At 46.2% G+C, this 25,085-nt stretch overlaps 1 protein-coding gene across 1 annotated transcript in view; it reads left to right on the top strand.

Annotated features, from left to right (window-relative positions):
• Positions 1-25,085, top strand: part of dnai1.2 (dynein, axonemal, intermediate chain 1, paralog 2) — a gene marked incomplete at both ends in the record, with an annotated part of 42,442 nt that overhangs the window by 6,901 nt on the left and 10,456 nt on the right. The window contains 7 exons of the mRNA XM_084445700.1: positions 1,465-1,508; positions 2,603-2,850; positions 3,532-3,621; positions 3,942-4,029; positions 4,629-4,708; positions 9,821-9,969; positions 14,679-14,778. Coding sequence (XP_084301826.1) covers positions 1,465-1,508; positions 2,603-2,850; positions 3,532-3,621; positions 3,942-4,029; positions 4,629-4,708; positions 9,821-9,969; positions 14,679-14,778 — 799 coding nt within the window. The remainder of the gene's footprint in view (positions 1-1,464; positions 1,509-2,602; positions 2,851-3,531; positions 3,622-3,941; positions 4,030-4,628; positions 4,709-9,820; positions 9,970-14,678; positions 14,779-25,085) is intronic.

The raw sequence follows: 25,085 nt of genomic DNA, 5'->3' as shown, positions 1-25,085 counted from the left end.
CTCAGGGGTTGGTTCTCTCAGGGCCTGGTTCTCTCTGGGCCTGGTTCTCTCAGGGCCTGGTTCTCTCAGGGGCTGGTTCTCTCAGGGGCTGGTTCTCTCAGGGGCTGGTTCTCTCAGGGGCTGGTTCTCTCAGGGGTTGGTTCTCTCAGGGGCTGGTTCTCTCAGGGGCTGGTTCTCTCAGGGGTTGGTTCTCTCAGGGATGGGTTCTCTCAGGCTGGTTCTCTCAGGGATGGGTTCTCTCAGGGGCTGGTTCTCTCAGGGGCTGGTTCTCTCAGGGGCTGGTTCTCTCAGGGGCTGGTTCTCTCAGGGGTTGGTTCTCTCAGGGGTTGGTTCTCTCAGGGGTTGGTTCTCTCAGGGGTTGGTTCTCTCAGGGATGGGTTCTCTCAGGGGCTGGTTCTCTCAGGGGCTGGTTCTCTCAGGGGCTGGTTCTCAGGGGTTGGTTCTCTCAGGGGCTGGTTCTCTCAGGGCCTGGTTCTCTCAGGGGCTGGTTCTCTCAGGGGTTGGTTCTCTCAGGGGTTGGTTCTCTCAGGGGCTGGTTCTCTCAGGGGCTGGTTCTCTCAGGGGCTGGTTCTCTCAGGGGCTGGTTCTCTCAGGGGCTGGTTCTCTCAGGGGCTGGTTCTCTCAGGCTCTGCCCGAGTTCAGAAAAATTTATCCATTCATCGTTCCTTCCTTCCTTCCTTCCTTCCTTCCTTCCTTCCTTCCTTCCTTCCTTCCTTCCTATCTTCCTTCCTTCCTTCCTTCCTTCCTTCCTTCCTTCCTTCCTTCCTTCCTTACTTCCTTCCTTCCTTCCTTCCTTCCTTCCTTCCTTCCTTCCTTCCTTCCTTCCTTCCTATCTTTCTTCCTTCCTATCTTCCTTCCTTCCTTCTTTCCTTCCTTCCTTCCTTCCTTCCTTCCTTCTTTCCTTCCTTCCTTCCTTCCTTCCTTCCTTCCTTCCTTCCTTCCTTCCTTCCTTCCTTCCTTCCTTCCTTCCTTCCTTCCTTCCTTCCTTCCTTCCTTCCTTCGTGTTATCATGGTTCTATCATTACTGTATAGGGGGAAGGAAGTGCGTCACCACTAGACAGCAGTCCTCAATCTAGTCAGGTCTAATCCGGTTACTCAAAGGGGGGGTGCGTCTCAAAGAAGGAAGGATGGATCTCTTGAGAATTCGGACTTCTCCAATCCGCTCCCCCCGGCCCGCTCAAGTGAGCACTAACTGCCTTGTTGAGGTTGACAAATGGCTCTTAACCCGCCCGCTGGGGACCAATCTAATGCACTTCTCAGGGACCTGTTACAGCCAAATAAAGCCCTAGGTTGAGTAACACCCTTCACTTGTGAGTGGACTGAGGGAAGAAATTAAATGGGTAGAATGCAGTGCTTTCAAATCCACGAGGGATGGTGAGAAAGTGCACACTTTGGACAGAGGGTGCCAGGGAGAGCGCTTAATGTAATTGGATGCTAATCGATGCGTGTTGAACTCGTCCGCAGGAACCAGAGCTACCAGGACCTGTTTGCCGTGGGGCTGGGTTCATGTAAGTACACAGAATGGATCATTTATAGACCCAAGGATATTTTCCGGAAAAAAAATGAAAGATGTACCTGGAATACAGCGGAGGTGGGTTCAGTCAGTGCACTCAACGCCGCCGCAAGCGTCTCTGGCTGATAGCCGTATGAGTCAGGTGTGTCATACGCTGCTACCTACTGTGGCGGCTATGGGCTGCGTTAAGTAGCTGAGCGCTCACTCTTACTGTAGAACGCTCACTTTGAGCGCTGAGCAGGTTTTTAAAAACCACTTAACGGTCCGCTCTAACCGAGCGCTGAGTTGCTAGGAGACGAGAACTTTTCACCTGTCGTCAATCATGTGTGATTAGCGAGCGGCGTCCCGACGATCCCCAAGACAAAACACGCCCCTAGTTTTGTTTTTTTTTGCTCAGGTGAGGATGATGATGATGGTGATGATGATGATGATGGTGATGATGATGATGACGTGGTGTTTGGCTCAAACAGGTCATAGTTCAAAACTGCTCACTTGTGCTCTGAGCAGATCAGTCTGAGCGTAACCGAGCAACCCGTTAAGTGAATTCTGATCACTGATCGATCACTGAGCGCTCAGCTACTTAACGCACCCTATGTAAGCATTCACACACACACACACATACACACACACACACACACACACACACTGCATGACTATGCTGTTTGCCGTGCTGGTTGCCACCCGTACTTCCTCTTCATTGGCTGTGCTGTGTTGCTGTATTGCCTACTGTAAACAAATAGGTACAGAAAATAACGGTGAATACTACACAGAATGTACAGTACTGTATTGTGTTCATTTTTTATATTATACCTTGTTTGTTTATTAATGTGTCGAAGTGTCCTTGAGCAAGACACCTAACCCCAAAATTGCTCCCAATGAGCAGGTTAGCACCTTGCATGGCAGCTACCGCCATTGGTGTGTGAGTGTGTGTGAATGGGTGAATGAGAGGCCATTGTAAAGCGCTTTGAGTGCCGCTAAGGTGGAAAAGCGCTATATAAGTGTAGTCCGTTTACCATTTACCATTTGAATTGCTCTTGTGTACGAAAGGTGCTATAAGGAGCTAAATATCCTCTCCTCCTCCTCCCCCAGACGACTTCACCAGGCAAGGGCGGGGCATGCTGGTCTTCTACTCCCTGAAGAACTCCACGTTCCCGGAGTACCTGTACCCCACGGGCTCGGGCGTCCTGTGCCTGGACCTGCACCCGCGGCGCCCCCACCTGGTGGCCGTGGGCTTCTACGACGGCTGCGTGGCCGTCTACAACCTGAAGGAGGACGGCCAGAGGCCCGCCTACAAGAGCACCGCCAAGACGGGCAAGCACACCGACCCCGTGTGGCAGGTGTGTGTGTGTGTGTGTGTGTGTGAGAGAGAGAGAGAGAGAGAGAGAGAGAGAGAGAGAGAGAGAGAGAGAGAGAGAGAGAGAGCAGGGGTGGTCTATGTGTCTGTGTGTGTGTGTGTGTGTGTGTGTGCTTGCTTATGCTTGTGTGTCTGGATCACACATGTGCTTGTGTGTGTGTGTGTGTGTGTGAGAGAGAGAGAGAACAGTGGTGGTCTGAGTGTGTGTGTGTGCTTGTGCTTGTGTGCCTGCTTCTCACGTGTGTGTGTGTGTGTGTGTGTGTGTGTGTGTGTGTGTGTGTGTGTGTGTGTGTGTGTGCGTGAGAATGAGAATGAGAATGAGAAAGAGAGAGACAGATGGAGAGAGGAGCTTGATTTATTGTTTATATGAATATATAATATATTACTTATCAAAAATTATGCAGCAAATCATGTTCATGCACGAAACGTTCATTTCCCGCACTGTCAAAAACACCTCAGCGAGGGGTAACAGTGTTCACAGTACAATATTACAGTCACGGGTTATTTTATTAGGCTATTATATTCATAAAAAATCTTAATCATGAAAAAAATACATATAAATTTGAATATCGTTCAAACTCTACTAAATTAATTCTAATATATTCTAACTGAATTTCATGGCACTTTTGACAGCCCTAGTGTGTATTGTGGGATTCTGTTTCAGGTGAGGTGGCAGAAGGACGACATGGACAACAATCACAACTTCTTCTCGGTGTCGTCGGACGGGCGCGTGGTGTCATGGACTCTCGTCAAGGTTCGGTGGAAATATTTCCGCCTTTCTTCTCGCGCCTCTCTCTCCTCTCTCTCTCCTCGCCCCGGCGAACGCCGCCGCAGGCTGCGAAAAAAGACACCAATCAGAAAGGAGAGGCCCACATTACACCGCTCCCCCCAAAACACCCAAGGCGCTCTCACTCACGCTAAGTGCTTATCTTTAAAAAGTCTTTATTAAGCGGTTTGTCCTGATGGAAAACCGCAACGGTGCTTCCTAGCAGAGACTGAGCTCATTTCTGCTTATAGCCTTAATGAGTTTTTCTTGGCGTCTCACAGCGGTTGCTTGTGATTATCTGGTTGCAGAACGAGCTGGTCTTCACGGATATCATCAAACTGGCGTTGGAAGGGTCCATCTCAGAGGTGCCGGGGGACATTCAGCTTCCTACCACGGGTACGGTTTCACCCGTCTGTGTGTTTTGCGTGTGCGTGTTTGTATGTTTGCGTGATCTTAACACGCGTTCCTGCTGATGGTGTTATGTTTTCTCTTTGTTTTCCTCTAATAGTGCTAGTAGTTCAGGGAAACTCACCTTTCAATCCTAAACCAGTCGGATGTTTTCAAACCTCCATCGGGTCACATGACAAATCTGACATGATGAATTTATAGTATATCCCACACCATCTGCTGGTGTGATTATCTTTGCCATTTAGGCGTTGAGCCTTATTTTAATCCAAAGAACAGATGGCGGACGACATTAGATCATTATTGATCTGTAAACAACAACATTTGATACTGTTGATGATATTCAGTACCCAGTTGGCAGCCATTTTACCTATTGTGTGGCTCACTTCATTTACCAATACATCAATACAGATTTTGTAGATTATATTGATGTTCTTGCACTAGATTATGCTCTTAGTCACTTGTTTTAGAACGGAGATGCCATTATAATGTAATGTAGGCTATTGTATCCTTTTATAACTCTGTTACAGTTTTGGCCTTACTAAATCTTGTCTTGGTCTAACGTCTGTCCTGTCCTGCTCTCCTTATAGCTTGTGGAACTTCGTTTGACTTCCATAAGCAGATCGACTACCTCTTCCTGGTCGGCACCGAGGAGGGAAAGATCCACAAGGTGAGATTTGGGAAAGAAATGAACCGTGGTTACAGTTCCAGATCTATATTTCTGGTGTGACTCTTAGAACTATACAACACAGTCATTTCAATGAAATATTTCACTCCATTCATTGTTGTTGCCAACTTCCTCTCCACCTACATGTTCTAGCCCGCCTCAATTAGATTTTGTTTTGATTTGATTTTGCATGCGTATCGAATATCTATTCACGGGATATGAAGCAAACTTTGCTCTCTGGTGTCTTGTGCCCTGAAGTGTCGTTAAGAAGATCAAAGGAAGCAGTCGTTTGAAGCTGCTTCCCACTTCCCTCGCCTGTTTCACGGGAACAATACTAGCTCAGTGCTGCACCGCCCACATCAAATTTGAGACTGTTCGGCGTACTCAGCTCCTCAAGAGAGATGGAAATAAAGGCTTGCCTTTGTCTTTCTGCCGGGGTTTACCATTCTGCTGCGCTTGCACTGCGCCACTTTCTCCAGCGAGGGGGTCTTCTCGGGTTAATGCAGATTTTGAAGGCGGCGTCGCCTCTCCTCAGCATCCCAGCGAGGCTAGACAGAGCCAGGGTGTGTGCGTGTTGTGGTGGCGTGTGTGTGAGCGGAAGAGTGTGTGTTTTTTGTGTACCCGTGCGTGTGTCTGTGTCGTTGTGTGTTGTACTGTATGTTTTTTTTTTTATTATATGAGCATGCATGTAGAGGGTGTGACCTGGGGAATGCACTGCACATGTGATAGAGGAATGCATTGCACATGTGATGGAGGAACGCACTGCACATGTGATGGAGGAATGCACTGCACATGTGATGGAGGAATGCACTGTGCATGTGATGGAGGAACGCACTGCACATGTGATGGAGGAATGCACTGCACATGTGATGGAGGAATGCACTGCACATGTGATGGAGGAATGCACTGCACATGTGATGGAGGAATGCACTGCACATGTGATAGAGGAATGCACTGCACATGTGATGGAGGAATGCACTGCACATGTGATGGAGGAATGCACTGCACATGTGATGGAGGAATGCACTGCACATGTGATAGAGGAACGCACTGCACATGTGATGGAGGAATGCACTACACATGTGATGGAGGAACGCACTGCACATGTGATGGGGGAATGCACTACACATGTGATGGAGGAACGCACTGCACATGTGATGGGGGAATGCACTGCACATGTGATGGAGGAACGCACTGCACATGTGATGGAGGAATGCACTGCACATGTGATGGGGGAATGCACTGCACATGTGATGGAGGAATGCACTGCACATGTGATGGAGGAATGCACTGCACATGTGATGGAGGAATGCACTGCACATGTGATGGGGGAATGCACTGCACATGTGATGGAGGAACGCACTGCACATGTGATGGAGGAATGCACTACACATGTGATGGAGGAACGCACTGCACATGTGATGGGGGAATGCACTGCACATGTGATGGGGGAATGCACTGCACATGTGATGGAGGGATGCACTGCACATGTGATGGAGGAATGCACTGCCATGTGATGGAGGGATGCACTGCACATGTGATGGGGGAATGCACTGCCATGTGATGGAGGAATGCACTACACATGTGATGGAGGAATGCACTGTGCATGTGATGGAGGAACGCACTGCACATGTGATAGAGGAATGCACTACACATGTGATGGAGGAATGCACTGCACATGTGATAGAGGAATGCATTGCACATGTGATGGAGGAACGCACTGCACATGTGATGGAGGAATGCACTGCACATGTGATGGAGGAATGCACTGTGCATGTGATGGAGGAACGCACTGCACATGTGATGGAGGAATGCACTGCACATGTGATGGAGGAATGCACTGCACATGTGATGGAGGAATGCACTGCACATGTGATGGAGGAATGCACTGCACATGTGATAGAGGAATGCACTGCACATGTGATGGAGGAATGCACTGCACATGTGATGGAGGAATGCACTGCACATGTGATGGAGGAATGCACTGCACATGTGATAGAGGAACGCACTGCACATGTGATGGAGGAATGCACTACACATGTGATGGAGGAACGCACTGCACATGTGATGGGGGAATGCACTACACATGTGATGGAGGAACGCACTGCACATGTGATGGGGGAACGCACTGCACATGTGATGGAGGAACGCACTGCACATGTGATGGAGGAATGCACTGCACATGTGATGGGGGAATGCACTGCACATGTGATGGAGGAATGCACTGCACATGTGATGGAGGAATGCACTGCACATGTGATGGAGGAATGCACTGCACATGTGATGGGGGAATGCACTGCACATGTGATGGAGGAACGCACTGCACATGTGATGGAGGAATGCACTACACATGTGATGGAGGAACGCACTGCACATGTGATGGGGGAATGCACTGCACATGTGATGGAGGGATGCACTGCACATGTGATGGAGGAATGCACTGCCATGTGATGGAGGGATGCACTGCACATGTGATGGGGGAATGCACTGCCATGTGATGGAGGAATGCACTACACATGTGATGGAGGAATGCACTGTGCATGTGATGGAGGAACGCACTGCACATGTGATAGAGGAATGCACTACACATGTGATGGAGGAATGCACTGCACATGTGATGGAGGAATGCACTGCACATGTGATGGAGGAACGCACTACACATGTGATGGAGGAATGCACTGCACATGTGATAGAGGAATGCACTGCCATGTGATGGAGGAACGCACTGCACATGTGATGGAGGAATGCACTGCACATGTGATAGAGGAATGCACTGCCATGTGATGGAGGAACGCACTGCACATGTGATAGAGGACTGTACTGCACATGTGATAGAGGAATGCACTACACATGTGATGGAGGAATGCACTGCACATGTGATGGGGGAATGCACTGCTCATGTGATGGAGGAACGCACTGCACATGTGATGGAGGAATGCACTACACATGTGATGGGGGAATGCACTGCACATGTGATGGGGGAATGTACTGCACATGTGATGGAGGAATGCACTACACATGTGATGGAGGAATGCACTACACATGTGATGGGGGAATGCACTGCTCATGTGATGGAGGAATGCACTGCACATGTGATGGAGGAACGCACTGCACATGTGATGGAGGAACGCACTGCACATGTGATGGAGGAATGCACTACACATGTGATGGGGGAATGCACTGCTCATGTGATGGAGGAATGCACTGCACATGTGATGGAGGAATGCACTGCACATGTGATGGAGGAATGCACTGCACATGTGATAGAGGAATGCACTACACATGTGATAGAGGAATGCACTGCACATGTGATGGAGGAACGCACAGTGCAGGGTTGAAATTAATTTGCGTTAAAATCAAGTTATTTTAACCAAGATCATGCTGCAAGAATTGCATTTTATGTTTGTTTATTAAGTGGTGCAGCTGCTCCTATATGTGACACATGTCCGTGAGTGTGTCCATTCGGAGCGTGAAATGTAGGCCACACACATTGTTGAAACCGGGCTTTTTCCTCCTTCATTCTTAAAAAAAAGTGTCCATGTGAAAATGCTAAAACACGCCTCCCAGGGCTGTCTCCCGCTCCTACTATTCGATGGCGCCATGGTAACCAGGCTGTGACACGCCCATCAGAGGCAGCTCGCTGTCACGTTCACTTTCGGACTTCTGCTCCACCCCCACTTTGGTTTTTAGCTCTGCCTACAGGGTCTGCAGAGTGTGCTAGCTGGAGCGCAATTGTTATGATCCAGTTAGCACACATGCTAATTGAGGTTTTGTCTGATTAGATACACACTGTAGATACTTTCAGAATCCCCTGTGGGAAGAAATTGGGTGAGTTTTTAAAGCTCGCCATGGCCAAGTCATCAAAGGCCCGTTCCCAATCCCAAACCATTACATCTCGCTTAGTTTGTTATGGCCTTTTCATTACCACCTATTTCAGCCAGTGGTTTTTGTGGTACCAGGTGTGTTTTTAATCTCGATACAAGTAGAATCTGTTTAAAATGCGCTCTGTCTTAAGTACGGAGTGCTGCCCTCGTTATTATTATTATTATTTTTTAAATGTGACCTGTTTTTGTTTGTTTGTTTGTTTCCCACGAGGTGTCGGAGGTTTTGTTTCCGTCTGACACCGTTTTCTGTTTTTGGCTTCCTCTCACATAAAATGTGCCACTTCCTGTTAGTCACATCTTGTTCAGACATATTGCCCCAGGGACCCTAGGAGACGAGTCCAATCTCTCAGCGTCCAATCACGCCGCGTCTGGGAAACTTAACGGTGTCAGTCTGGAAACACACCGACCGCCTGCCCCTTGGATTGCAATTAGATTGATCTCCTCAATTTAACAACGCTGTGCTTTTACTGCCAACACCCTGTCGTCAAAGCAGACAAAGCCTTTTCCCATAAGGCCTTGTTGCAGCAAATATTTAGTTTGTTCAGGTATCTTTAGCGTGGATTGGTTTGTTGAAATACACATCTGACAAATGTCAGGGTAGGAGGCTAAATGAGTGTGTGAAGTACATTGAGCTCTAACAAGCTTTTCACCGCTAGTGCTTTGGCTGTTCTGCCAACTATATGCTGTACACATCTGCATGGATCGGACGTTTTATTAAAATGTCATGCCACAATGATGCATACAGTTGACTATATTAAAATACAGGTTTAAAAGCATAGTTGGGCAATTTTTCAATTGCATAGAGTGGTATATGAATAAGATTCTCTCCATCCATACTTTTGTGAATGAAAAATCTTACTTGGTTTAGTTTAGATTTCAAAGAACACGCTGAGTGGTCAATCAAGCTGGTTTCAAACAAAGACAATACGTTTATTCTATGTTATGATTTGCAAATTTGAACTCGAGCACAGGAAGTGAATCCAGGCAAGAGTGAGTGACTGGGGAACGAAAGCGATTTATTTATTTTCGCGTTTATAACGTGAAAAAGGAAGTGACACAGTTTCAGGATGAAGAGGACAGGGAAGTGATGTCACACAGGAACAATTTGTAGTTTTAACAGACTGATTCTAGAGGAACGAACTACAAAGTTAGAAGGACAGTCAAGTAGGAGAACAAAACACATTGGTGAGACTTGAATTTCATTCACACTTTCCTGCCATTGTCTCTGCAGTGCTCAAAGGCCTACTCCAGCCAGTTCCTGGAGACGTTCCACGCCCACAGCATGGCGGTGGACGCAGTCCGGTGGAACCACTTCCACCCCAAGGTCTTCATCTCCTGCAGCTCCGACTGGACCGTCAAGATCTGGGACCACACCATCAAGTACTTTAACCTTTAACCTTTAACCTTCATCAGATGAGTTAGCCCTTAACAAACATACAGTATATGAACACAAAATGTAAAACGTTAGAACCGTAGAACGGGTTGGAGAACGTACCTGTGTTCCTGTGGTTCTAGCAGCCAGGTCAAGCATAGCCTACTGTTTGTACTGTACCAAGGGTGTTCTACATGGGAGGAAGCTACTGGATCAGTATTCAGAACCTCGTTCACAGAGCAGATACGTTGTTATTATCCTAATTAGGCCCATGTGTCTTTTGGGCATGTTTTCAAAAGTGGAAATATGTAAATGGCGAAACTAGATGGGTGATCTAATGAGCCATGCTCACACATGTTTATTTAAACACTTTGAGTGTCGTTAAAATACTGAAAAACGGATCGATAGCGGACAGCCAACAGCAGGGTCACATTAACAGATCCCTGGCCAAAATATCCACACGTTTCTCGCTTGAAGTTCTAGCACATTAGCCTGCATTACAACCTGTGGAAATTGAATGAATGCATATTCATCACTTTAATTGGTGCATAATAATTACTCTCTCTCTCCCCCATTAATGGACACAGTGTAATTTATCTGCCAGATGGTTTGACAAAACTATTATACATCCCCCTTATCGTCAAAGAAAAAGGGCAGAGCTGTCTGAATAATGACCGTAATTATCTAAAGATTACTACAGATGTGGTTTGATGTGTAGTTAATGCTTGCTTCCCAGTGAGTCCCCACATTTAGGGCTATATGTAGTCTAACCAGAAAATGGCTTCAACACATAAATAATAGCATTTGTTTGAACTAATTACAGGTACATTCCATTCCAATACAGTCATTTTAGCAGATACTTTTATCCAAAGCAACTTCCAATAATTGCATTTACCGTAGGCATCCAGGCATCCTCGCCTGAACTCATGCATGCATTTTCTTTCTAAACCACTGACTTAGAGCATCATCTAGTGCCAATGCCAAAGTGCAGGAGTAGCAAAATATAAATACAATAGGTGCTTAAGAGGGAGGATCATGGTAGTACTTCTTGAAGAGGCGAGTTTTGAGCCTGTGGTGAAAGATGGGCAGCGACTCTGCTGTCCTGACGTCAGTGGGCAGTTCATCCCGTAAATCATAACATACTTGGGTCATACCATCTAGGCTGTATTCAATCGTGTGGATGTGTACGGTGCATTCTGTTATAGACATTGTAGTTTCACCACCTCACCACCTCCCACAACCTTTCACATAGCTGTGCTAAGGAGGTGAACACACCTAGACGTTGTCTGCTCCAGAATAACCATCCTTTGTCCCATTGTCCCTGCAAGAATTACCGCCTTTTCTCATGTCACGTGTCTGTATTCTCGACCACTGTTGATGATGCCTGCCATTTAATATGACGTGTACAATGGTTTAGCCAATCACATCCCTGGAAGCGTCATACCTGTGTTGCTTTGAATATAAGGCCACGCAAGACCAGACTGCGGCACTTCTGTTGGATGAACCACTCACGTGCGTTGTCCTGAAGTCCTTGCGCTCGTATTTTTTCTCAATAAACCAGACTTAACCTGTTTGAGCGAACCTTGGCAAATCCTTTTTGACTAGATCAGTTAAAAATCTTCTACAATTCTCATAACAGCGCTGGACTTCTTCCTCTTCCCCTCCCATCTTGAATCTTTACTGTTCATCTTCCTCTCCTGGGCAGACCTTTGCTCGAACCCAAAGCACACAGCTGAACACCATTTGTCGAGCAACTGATCATTAGAATCCGGTATTTCCGTTCCTTCCTTCATACCTTCGCGCTCTGTACTTCCACACCTCCAGACTGCACTACCCTCGTCTCGGGGGCATGCGTTCACTCAGAGTATGGCGCTCTGGCGATGGCGCCGCGCGCAGTCGCAGCGGCTCACGGCTCACTCTACGTTATATTGTTATTGTGTACGTTATATTCTTATTGTGTGATGTTGTCTGTGTATTGTGATGTTGTCCGCACACTGTGATGTTGTTTGTTGTCCAGCGCACTCAAATTGAGGCTAATTTAATTTCGTTGTACCTTGGTACAATGACAATAAAGACATTCTATTCTATTCTATTCTATTCTATTCTATTCTAGTAGTAGCTTTGATGATTACAAGAAGAGGGGGAAAGCTGATCCCAGAACAGCACGACTACTCTGAAATGCTTAGTTAAATCCAACTGAATGGGCTTTGGGTTGGATAAAAGGGCGCTTCAAATCTGGCCCATTAGTCACTGTCTGGGGAAGAAAGTTACATAAAGCTCCGGCCGGGCCTTTGATGATAAACGCGTCTCAGTCGCTGTGCCGCCCCCACACACCCTCGGCACCCGTGTGTCTGGGTCGCGCCATCTATCCACTTGGAATCACCATTTTAAACCGCAAGTTAGGGCCTATGTGTTATTCATAGAAACTAAGGAACTCTTTGAAAAATGCATCCTGCACTTTTCTGAATAAACACAGAGTGAAGAGAAGAAAAGAAAAAAAGAGAGAAACTAAGGAACTCTTACTTGCAGTGAGAGGTCACTAAGGGTGGGTTGTCGTGGCATCTACCTGTAGGGCAGGTGTCCATTAGGCTAGCTGTTCTATGACTGAGACACTCTCTAATGTACTGGGGGACTTTGGTGGAGTTTGAGTGTGTAGCCTATACTAAAAGCATTGCACACAAATAGCTGTCAAATTGAGGATTTATTGTGACAGGAAATGACAAAGACGCAAAATCTCAAATTAGAGCTAAGACCTGTGGGGATTTCATCCGGTAAAATATCCTCTTTAAGCCAGTAGCACTTGTGTGGGTGTGAGAGGAGAGGATGAAGTGAGCGAGTCAGGTAGGCAAGGGTTAGGGGCTGGCCCCTCTCACCTCGGCCAGTAAGGGTGAGATCGGACGAGCGTAGCCTATTTGATGACTGTCAAAGCGTTAAATAAGTGACTGCATAAGCCGACCCACTGCTTTTCATTTGTTAATTTTGATAGCCTGTAATCATGTCACCAGTATAGCCATGGCATTGATTGATTGGTGTAAGATTAATTTTGCTTTAGTTTTAAGGCTTGTAAGGCAGATACGTTCGTCATAATTAAATTGCATCCAGAAGGAGAACAAAGATGAGTTTGAGAAGAAGGTACTCATCTAATATCGTGCCATGTATCATGGCCTTCATAGAATGTGTGAAATGTAATGATCCAACGGTCAATCAATCAATCAATCAAAGCTTTATTAGTATAGCGCATTTCATACCCAGAGGCAACACAATGCGCTTTACAGAGAACAAGGGAGGTGGGCATACGACCCACTCTCTACATATTCCAGAGGGAAGCAAAAAAACAGTATCACCCAGGGGCCAGATAACGATCAGACTCGTTTTCATTTGTAGATTATTAGAGAAACACACTGTGAACGCAGCTCGCTACAGTAAATCTGCTCAAATACCGCGGCGGTGGAGTGCATCACTGAAATGAAATAACGCAGGCTGAAATCCCGCGGGATTTCCCTTGTGAAATAGCGCAATGTTGAAATGCTCCGGCAGGGATCAGTGCTCGAGGCTACCCGCTGTAGCACCGCTGTACCTTTGTGACTGTCCAGCGGTCAGCACAAAAAAACAAACGTCAAATAAACAAATTTCCCTTCTACAATTGATTGACCGTGGTTCTGTTCTCGTGCAGCATTTTGACCAAGAAGGTATTTTCTTTCGCTGTGTACCTGTGGAGCCCCATCGCCAGGCTGCCTCATTGGCCCTATAGGCTTAGGAAGGAATACCGTACATACAGTACGCTGGAGAGAAAGGAGAGAGAGAGACGGAGAGAGAGAGAGATTTTTTCATTGTGGTGAAAGAGGATTCTAATCACTTGCCAGCTCAAAGCCATGAAGGCTCTGTAGCATGACGAGCTGCTATTGATTTCATATCCTTCTCTTTTTCTCTCCTCTCTCTCTCACTCTCTCTCACTCTCTCCCCCCATCTACCTCTCATTTCCTCCCCCTCTTTTCTCTGCACTTCTCATTTCATCTCTCTCTCTCTCTCTCTCTTTCCCATTATCGCACCCCTCCCCGACCTCTCTCGTCCTCTCAGCTCCCCGCTCTTAACCCCCCTCTCCCTCTCTCTCTCCCCCCACCCTCCCTCTCTCTCTCCCCCTCCGACTGCAGAGGGAGGACATGCCCGCTGAATAATCACACGGGCCCTGGTGCTGAGCACAGCTCGTCTCGCCCCTACGTTCCCCGTCCTCCTCCTAGCTCCTTGTAACTTTTCACATCCTATTCGGCCCAACTCAGATAAACTGACTCTGCTTCTTGAACAATCTGCTCCGGGCAGAGTCGTATTTCGGTCTCTAATGGCTCTGGCTTCCCACTTGTAGATGACTGCTGTAGATGGGTGTAAAAAAATGTCTGAAAGCTAGAAGAGACATTTATCTGGTCATATTAAGACATAAACAATATACGTATATTCTCAAAAAGCAGGTGTTATACATACTGTAGGCAGGGCTAGGAATTAACACCTGCCACCGGCCAAATGCAGGTCAAATTTCCAATTGGCGACTAGATTTGGGAAGGCTATCTGAAAAAAATATATACTTGGCCGGTAGACTTTTTTCATCTACAGTCCCCTTGGCAGGTGACTCACCGTGAGCCAAAAAGTTAATTTTCACCCCTGTACACAGGCCATATCATACTGGTAATACACGGCCCTGCTCTGTGTTCCCATGTCTCTCTAGGACCCCCATGTTCACCTTTGACCTGAATTCTGCCGTCGGAGACGTGGCGTGGTCTCCGTACTCGTCCACCGTCTTCGCTGCCGTCACCACCGATGGGAAGGTAAGGAAGCCGTCCATCTAGAACATAGGTTCCCATCTAGAACATGGGTTCCCAAACTCCATCAATGTGGGCCTCCCCTCTGAAAACAGTGACACACCCGCTCCCCCCCAACCCCCCAAATTTGTCCATTTTGCAAGGCAGCGTTAGCTAGCCCATAACGTTACACAGCTAAGTTAGCTCGGTGGCACCTGCTGCTAGTTAACATTATGATGTTTTCACACAATACATTCATGCCTGCGGGGGGAGGCTCTCTCTGCACTATCCACAAATTTAGGATACATCTCTCCCATTATTTATTTAGATCTTCTGACCTTTAAAATCATATTTCATTCATAAAAACCATAGAAATGTCAAAAATAAAAATAAAATTCCTTTTTTTTTTTTCAACCATCCCTCCGCGCCTCCCCTGAATTTCTTTGGGGCCCCCCAGGGGAGGCCCGCCTCACAGTTTGGGAATGCCGGATCTAGAACATTAGCCTTATTTCCACTGTCGTGCCGAACCGTTCCGAGCGCGCAGGGTAACCGTTCCGACGGTGTTTCCACACGGGACCGGTCGTGCCCAGAACCGTTCGCAGAACCGTTCCCGTGGCGCGGTTGTCTAACCGTACCGAGTGAAGCAGAACCGTTCTTTAGTAGAAATGTGAAAGTTAGTTCCGCAAACAACATTCCGTGGAACGCAACGGCCCGAGAGGTGGAAACAGACACGGTAACCGTTCCCACGGGTCCGGAGCGCTGCGGTTTGAGCACGGAGTCGGATCGGCACGGTAGTGGAAATAGTTCTACAGCGGCTGCTTTGCACCTGTACTCGACGCCGGCACTGTCCACCCTGTAGAGTTGCCATCTCTAAAGTATTTGACGTGACATTCCTGCTTCCTGCCTCTCACGCTCGGTTCACTGAAATGTTCCAGTAGCAATCAGTCCATAGTTATAAGCTTGTGCGTGTTTGTGTACACGCTCGCACGTACGGTACTGTGAACACAATACAGCGGTTGGTCACAATCTGGCAACTCTTCACAACTATATGTAGTAGGCTAGTTACTTACCTTCACACATCATGACCAATCACTTTATGAAATGACGAGCACAAATACTGTACATCCTTTATTTGTGATGTAGTATTTAGCATGTCCCCAACAGGCTTGTATTCAATCAAGGCCCAGTGTCATCTTTCCTCTCCAGTGAAACTAGCTGTCGTGTTCTATTCGCTGATGTTGGCGAGCGCCACCCATCTGTGTAGCGAGCCAGAAATAGTCTGTCGTTGATGTTGTCGTCGTGTGCTCTTAGAGAAGTTTTGTTCTTGGCTCTTGCCGGCTACGTGAATTGAATATCACCGAGGATGACTCGGAGGAAATTGGAAGCGAGCGGCATCACTTGAGTAACAGCCTGGAAGCTCTCCAGCCCTGTGGGCTCCCACAGGCAGGAAATGACACGCTCGGCTGAGACTGACAGAGGAGACGATGCAATACTAGGCTACATTATGTGGAAAACAACCTGTCATGTTTGACGAAATGTTAATGCTAGACTAAACGTATTCAATTGTTGGGTATGTTGAATATAACACATTGTTACTGAGTACTTCAAATTCAGCTCAACAATGCCAAATGAGAGAATCTGAATTTGTTTTCAGAAACAGAATCTGAATTTTTATTGTCATGTAGTTTTTCAACATAGTAGGACTTTGCTTCGGGCATGGTGCATAACATGGAAACAACATTGGACAGGGTGCAAGGATGAGACATGACAGTGCAAAGACGGTACAGTGCAAAGAGCAAGTACAAAATATGAATCCAAAAATAAGATTAAAAAAAAACAACATATAAAATGTAGTGCGGTCAGTGCATAGGCAAGGCAAGGCAAGGGAAGTTTATTTGTAAAGCACATTTCAGCAACAAGGCAATTCAAAGTGCTTTACATGAGACATTAAAAGCATCAATACAAACTGCAACACATAAAAGGTCATATAAAACTAAATGCAAAAAAGGACATTTAAAACAAAATGCAGGAAAAAATAAAATACAGGAATAAAAGCTAGTGGAGTGTATGAATGAATACTTATTTGCATAAAAACTGAACGCTGCTTCTCCATGTTTTGTTTTAACTCTGGGGACAGAAAGCAGACCTGAGCCAGATGACCTGAGAGGTCTGGATGGTTCATAACGTAGCAGCAGATCAGAAATATATTAAAGCCCTAAACCATTCAGTGATTTATAAACCAACAGCAGTATTTAAAGTCAATTCTTTGACAGACAGGAAGCCAGTGTAAGGACCTTAGTACTGGTGTGATATGCTCCGCTTTCTTAGTCTTAGTGAGGACTCGAGCAGCAGCGTTCTGAATCAGCTGCAGCTGTCGGATCCATTTTGTAGAGAGACCTGTATACACACCGTTACAGTAGTCAAGTCTACTGAAGATAAACGCATGGACAAGTTTTCCAGATCCTGCTGAGACATAAATCTCTTAATCCTTGATATATTATTCAGGTGATAGTAGACTGACTTTGTAATTGTCTTAATGTGACTGTTGAAATTCAGGTCTGAGTCCATGACTACACCAAGATCTCTGGCTTTGTTTGTGGTTTTTCAGCATTACTGATTGAAGCTGAGCGCTGACTTTTAATCGTTCTTCTTTGGCTCCAAAGACAATTACTTCACTTTTATTTTTGTTTAGTTGAAGAAGGTTCTGGCACATCCAATCGTTTATTTATTCAATGCTTTTACTTAAAAAGTATGGTTGGATATCGGCCCATAATTGTTCATTTGTGAGGTGTCTAGATTATTCTTTTTTAAGAGTGGCTTGACGACTGCAGTTTTCAGGGTTTGTGGGAACACACCTGAAATAAGAGATGTGTAGTTTGTAGTAAAACAGAGGCCATGCAGTTAGATTTTGAAAAGCCTGTAAGCAGAATATCAAGGCAACAGGAGGAGGATTTCAGAGGATTTCAGATATTTTATAATGTCCTCCAGGGTTTTATGGTTGATCTGATAAAATGTGTGTGTATGTGTGTGTGTGTGGGGGGGGGGTAATGTGAGTCCGTGGAGAGGTGTGTGTGGGGGGGGGGGGGGTAATGTGAGTCCGTGGAGGGGTGTGTGTGTGTGTGTGTGGGGGGGTAATGGGAGTCCGTGGAGGGGTGTGTGTGTGTGGGGGGGGTAATGGGAGTCCGTGGAGGGGTGTGGGGGTGTGGGGGGGGTAATGGGAGTCCGTGGAGGGGTGTGTGTGTGTGGGGGGGGTAATGGGAGTCCGTGGAGGGGTGTGTGTGTGTGGGGGGGTAATGGGAGTCCGTGGAGGGGTGTGTGTGTGGGGGGGGGTAATGGGAGTCCGTGGAGGGGTGTGTGTGTGTGGGGGGGGGTAATGGGAGTCCGTGTAGGGGTGTGTGTGTGGGGGGGGTAATGGGAGTCCGTGTAGGGGTGTGTGTGTGTGGGGGGGGGTAATGGGAGTCCGTGGAGGGGTGTGTGTGTGGGGGGGGGTAATGGGAGTCCGTGGAGAGGTGTGTGTGTGTGTGTGGGGGGGTAATGGGAGTCCGTGGAGGGGTGTGTGTGTGGGGGGGGGTAATGGGAGTCCGTGGAGAGGTGTGTGTGTGTGTGGGGGGGGTAATGGGAGTCCGTGGAGGGGTGCGTGTGTGTGGAGGCGTAATGGGAGTCCGTGGAGGGGTGTGTGTGTGGGGGGGGGGTAATGGGAGTGGAGAGTCATGATGATAATTACCCTCCTGACTATGCATACACCAACACAATTTAATTGCTCATTCCCCAGACTTTGGCAGATTGAAGTGTGAAGAATTATGAGAAGTGTGTACCCACATATATCCTGCATTAGCTTCCAAGATTTGATTTAATCCATTTTCCGAGCAGCAGTGGAAAATAATAAAAAAAATTAGTTGGCATGACATGTATTTCTTTCTTGCATAGTTATTCAAAGTACTGTGGGGCGAATTCACTAAAGCAAATTGCGCCCGCTAATTGCCCCATTATATTGCGCGTCAGTTGCGCCCGCTATGTGCTCCGTTTTAAAAACCTATTCACTAAAGACATTGCGCTAATAATATCCCAGCGCAAACACGCCCATTCGGTGTTTGCGGCTGAGTGCAATTTGCTGCTGATATAGGAAATGACTATAAATACTGCGCATACAGCGCATACAACTCGTATGCTTATCATTGGACGATGGCAGACAGAAAAAGAAAGATACGATTTTCAGACAGCGAACTTGAAGGCCTCACGGACGAGGTTCAAAAACATGTCTCACAGCTTTCCGCAAAAAAATATCACGACTGCAGCAAAAAATCATATTTGGGGTTTAATTTCCCAATCAGTCAGTGCCATTTGTGTGTGTAAACGCGGAAGACTGCAAACGGAGGTGGAATGATTTAAAAAGACGAACAAAGGAAAAATTGTCATTTTATGTTATGCAAGTTGCAGCACGATGATCTGGCATACTTTTGGGGGAGTGTATAACATTGCCCCACCGGTACGATCTAGGCATCTAAACGGCTTTTCAGGATTCCAAATGTGCACTCAATCACACCGCGCGTCCTGATGTGAGCCCAGTTGTACGCCGCCTCTCCAACGTTGGAAGGATTACGCACGGGAGTCATCATCCATGGCTGAAGATGATACCTGCCGTCACCTATGATACAAAAGGAAAATATTTTCAAGACCATTCAAATAAAACAAATATTGTGTAGGCTATGTTTTTATTTATTTATTTATATCGGCCCCCAGCCGTTCAATGAACAGCTATAGGGAATGCGCAGTTTCGCGTATAGACTATTATACGCACAGTTTCGTGCTATGTAGGCTATTATATTCATTGGGGGAGCTTGGACTCGCTGGGGACGGGTGGAGAGACGCATGGTCAACTGAGCCTCCCCAGACGCGACTTCATCCTCCAGTTGGCTGAAGAGCTGCGCGCTCTGGTGTCCAAACAGGTACCGCGGTGGTTCTAGTGTGAAATCAAAAAGTGACCTTCTTCTAAATATTCTCACGAACAACACGCCTGGCATTGCGATGCCTTCGCCTCGCAACAATCACTGCTGCCATGATCAGCGGACAGGCTGGCCGCGACACACCCCTTGCGCTTAAATACCACCACGTCTCTGAAAACGGTATTAATTTCACTTTAACTGCGTGAGGCAATTTGCGCCGATCTTTGTGAATTGGGCGGGTTTTGCAATAATGTTCATTTGCATAGAAAGGGGAACATTCTCCGCCCATATTACCTAATTTAAATATGAGCTAATAACACCGGCGCAGAGCAACGCAATGACGAACGCAACGCAGTTAACACCGTATTTCACCCTTTGCGAGGGCTTTGTGAATAGCAAACATAATTTTTGACTTATTTGCACAGGCTTTGCGTCAGGAAAAGCTGCGCAATCCTTTAGTGAATTCGCCCCACTGTGTCTTCCTAAGGTACCAGAATACCTTGTTTGGACTGAAACCAAGTCTGTCTGATAAAGGCTGTTGAACCTATAAATATTAATTTCGTCCAAACCTGCGTTGTCATGCTCAAATAGGCAGTTTGCTTCTCTCCTAATTTTCGACATAACATTTGTAGTTCCTACAATCTTCTGTCTCGGCTGTGCCATTACGACCCCCTCCAATTCAACACAGCAGATAATAATCCCATTCAGGAAGGCCAAGCCACCGCCTCACATTCCATCAAGCTCTCAGTTTCCGTCTGTTGATTATCCGTTCTTGGCCAGCACACCTCTCTGACCTGGCTGGACTGACTCCGCGGCCGGCGCCGCCGACACGCCTCTATCCATCACGCCCGCCCGGTCCCACCGCGCTGAAGACCACGAGGCTCAAATGTCAGGGCGGTTCACGGTAATGACTTCAGAGACCGGAGGCTGGAGTATGAATGACAACGAGAACAAGATGGCCGCGCTAACAAAACAGCTCCGTTCACTCCCACCACTTCAGCCAGGCCGGCTGATTGCTCCAATAATAATAATAATAATAATAATAATAATGAATTTTATTTATATAACACACTTTAAAATGCAGGACAAATCTGAAGGTGCCTCACAGAGCGCAGTAAAAACAACATAAAACACAAAGGGCAATAACTGGCTAGAATAATTTAACATAATTAAATTAAATAGGATTAATGACAACTATCACATATGGAAATAAATAAAACTCGTATTTGATGACTAGAGCAAACTATAGTATCCTATCTAGGATTTAAAAACATATAAAGCACTTCTACATGAGGAGCCCAGTGGAAGGAGGCACGGAACAGGTCCAGAGGTCTAAAATCAAAATCAAATCACGTTTATTTATACAGCATCTTATCAATACAAATGAATGCAACTCAAGGTGCTTCACAGTTTAAGCATAAAAAACACAGATCACAAATGAACAAACTCAGTATCCATACACACACACACACGCATGCACAAGCAGACACACACAGAAGCAACACACACACTAACAATACACACATTAACAACAATACACACATTTACAACAACACATACATTAACAGCAATACACACATTACAGTAAGTAAAGTGTGATGTGATTAGTAACTTCTAGTAAGTTATTAGTGATTAATATAACTTCTAGTGGGAAGCGGAGACTGTGAGACATCCTGTCTTCTCTTCCTGCTCCACTGACTTGATCTAAAGCCAGAGGCAGCTCTCTGGGTAGTACTGTCCATCCACAGGGCCTTCTGTCATAAACATCAATGGAATTATCTTTTATATTATATTTATAAGTATACACGTCATATTCATATCAAGTGCACTTGCGAAGTGAATCATAGATCTCTACGGGCATCCATGTTGACTAATAATCAATCAATCAATCAATCAATCAATCAATCAATCAATCAATCAATCAATCAAAGCTTTATTTGTATAGCGCATTTCATACCCATAATGTATATTTGAACTTTAATCTCCCTGTGGCTGAAATACTGCATTAGAAACTAAGATATAGAGGATGAATTATTACATGGATGATCAAATGTCCAATACAACTGATGTGATTTGTGACCGGCACTGGAGGTTTGGTCCTGATGTCTGCCAAGGTCATTTTAAAGTTTTTAAAAGATTATGTAAGTATACATTGTAAGATTTCAAATAATGTGTTGTGCATTGAAATCTGCAAATATTTGAAGAAGATACGCTTCTGTGAATGTCTGTACACCTGAAGTCACTCAGCAGAGAAAAGGGATTTAAAGATTCAGAGCTGTTCACACTTCTCACAGGACAGGGATTTTGACGACAAAATATGATACATTTAGTGATCCTGAAACTGTTGTTTGTCATATTGACTGGGTTCCTTACGACTTCAATTTTCATAATAGGAAAAACTGGAAAAAAAACAGTATTTGTCCCTCTAGCACATTTTGAGGACTGCAGACATCAGGACCAGACCTCCAGTGACAGTCAGGTCACGTGTGTTGATAGAGGACTGGGCCTTGTCCTCAGCAGTGGCGGTCAGGTCACATGTGTGTTGATAGAGGACTGGGCCTTGTCCTCAGCAGTGGCGGTCAGGTCACATGTGTGTTGATAGAGGAAGTGTCCTTGTCCTCAGCAGTGATGGTCAGGTCACATGTGTGTTGATAGAGGACTGGGCCTTGTCCTCAGCAGTGACAGTCAGGTCACATGTGTGTTGATAGAGGACTTGTCCTCGTCCTCAGCAGTGACAGTCAGGTCACATGTGTGTTGATAGAGGACTTGTCCTCGTCCTCAGCAGTGACAGTCAGGTCACATGTGTGTTGATAGAGGAAGTGTCCTTGTCCTCAGCAGTGACGGTCAGGTCACATGTGTGTTGATAGAGGACTGGGCCTTGTCCTCAGCAGTGACGGTCAGGTCACATGTGTGTTGATAGAGGACTGGGCCTTGTCCTCAGCAGTGACGGTCAGGTCACATGTGTGTTGATAGAGGAAGTGTCCTCGTCCTCGGCAGCCTATTGCTGAGCCTCAGTCATGTGGTTATTTGTGGATGAGAAGCTGATTCTGTCTTAGAGGAGCACGGGCTTGTCTCTGTCAGGGAGTAACACACAAGACATGACACACGCACACAGTAACACACAAGACATGACACACGCACACAGTAACACACAAGACATGACACACGCACACAGTAACACACAAGACATGACACACGCACACATTAACACACAAGACATGACACACGCACACAGTAACACACAAGACATGACACACGCACACAGTAACACACAAGACATGACACACGCACACAGTAACACACAAGACATGACACACGCACACAGTAACACACAAGACATGACACACGCACACAGTAACACACAAGACATGACACACGCACACAGTAACACACAAGACATGACACACGCACACAGTAACACACACGACATGACACACGCACACAGTAACACACAAGACATGACACACGCACACAGTAACACACAAGACATGACACACGCACACAGTAACACACAAGACATGACACACGCACACAGTAACACACACGACATGACACACGCACACAGTAACACACAAGACATGACACACGCACACAGTAACACACAAGACATGACACACGCACACATTAACACACAAGACATGACACACGCACACAGTAACACACAAGACATGACACACGCACACAGTAACACACAAGACATGACACACGCACACAGTAACACACAAGACATGACACACGCACACAGTAACACACACGACATGACACACGCACACAGTAACACACAAGACATGACACACGCACACAGTAACACACACACACAGTAACACACAAGACATGACACACACACACAGTAACACACACACACAGTAACACACACACACAGTAACACACACACACACAGTAAGACACATGGCAGCTGAAACGCTTCCGTGCACCAGATGGTCTTGGTTTGCATAACCACAGACTTCTCTCTCTCTCCTACTGTATCTCTCTCTCTCTCTCTCTCTCTCTCTCTCTCTCTACTGTGTCTCTCTCTCTCTCTCTCTCTACTGTATCTCTCTCTCTCTCTCTACTGTGTCTCTCTCTCTCTCTCTCTCTCTCTCTCTCTCTCTCTACTGTATCTCTCTCTTCTCTCTCTCTCTCTCTACTGTATCTCTCTCTTCTCTCTCTCTCTCTCTACTGTATCTCTCTCTCTCTCTCTCTCTTCTCTCTCTCTCTCTCTCTCTCTCTCTCTCTCTTCTCTCTCTCTCTCTACTGTATCTCTCTCTCTCTCTCTCTCTCTCTCTACTGTATCTCTCTCTCTCTCTTCTCTCTCTCTACTGTATCTCTCTCTTCTCTCTCTCTCTCTCTCTCTCTCTCTCTCTCTCCCTCCACCTCTCTCTGTTCTACTGCCTCAGTCTCACTCTCTCTCTCTAACTCTCCAACTCTCACGCACGCACGCATGCACACACACACACACACACACACACACACACACACACACACACACACACACACACACACACACACACACACACACCCGGCAGCTAGCATTGCATCACCAGGTTGGTCCTTCCTGGGTCATACTGTGAATAAGAGGCTTTCATCTTTCAACCTGTACACACAATTCAAAAGGCCCAGTCAGTGCTGTCATGTAAATGAGCCCTATTTCACCCTCACCTATTATATTCCTGAGGATGCCCTCCAGCGTGCCTCAGTTTATTACCTCTCTCCAAGACCGGGGGAGGCAATCATGTTTTCTGTGCTGCTTTTATTCCTTTGTTCATTTTTAGTCAGAGGGATTATGCAGATTACTGCTGTCGGTACTGCCATATCTGGCTAGGGATGTAACAATAACCGGTATAATGATAAACTGCGTTAAAATTCGATTACATTTATCACAATACAAGTGTCACTAAAACCGTGTGTGATTTCCACGCTTAAATACTGAGTGTAAATACTGTCCAGCAACAACCAAAGCTAGCAACAGTCTCCAAGACGCATCATTTTGATGTTTATGCAAACAAAAAAGTGCATAGTGCTGCTAATGTTCTTTGTGGTTTTATATATACAACTTTGGTGAAATGATTTTAGTGTGTGTATCAGTAGTTTTAGAAAAGTTTCAGCACTTTTTATAATAATAACACGATAACACTCATTACCGTGATCATTTTGACCACTATAATCGTGATATTAAATGTTCATACTGTTACATCTCTATATCTGGCTAGCTATCTGATATACATTAGAGAGCAGAGCTGAAAAGCACCCCTTCGGCCGACCGCAGCTGTGGTGATGCACCACCTGTATATTATCACCTCTCAGTATTGGTACCCTAATGTCACTGCATGTTGACGACATGTGCCCTTTGAGTGGTAAAATGAAATGCTTTATTGGCTTTCTCTATCAAGG

Source organism: Borostomias antarcticus (genome assembly GCF_949987555.1).
Source record: "Borostomias antarcticus genome assembly, chromosome: 11".
Lineage (NCBI taxonomy): Eukaryota > Metazoa > Chordata > Actinopteri > Stomiiformes > Stomiidae > Borostomias > Borostomias antarcticus.
Note: the sequence above shows the minus strand (reverse complement) of the source record. Positions and strands in the feature narration are given on the sequence as shown.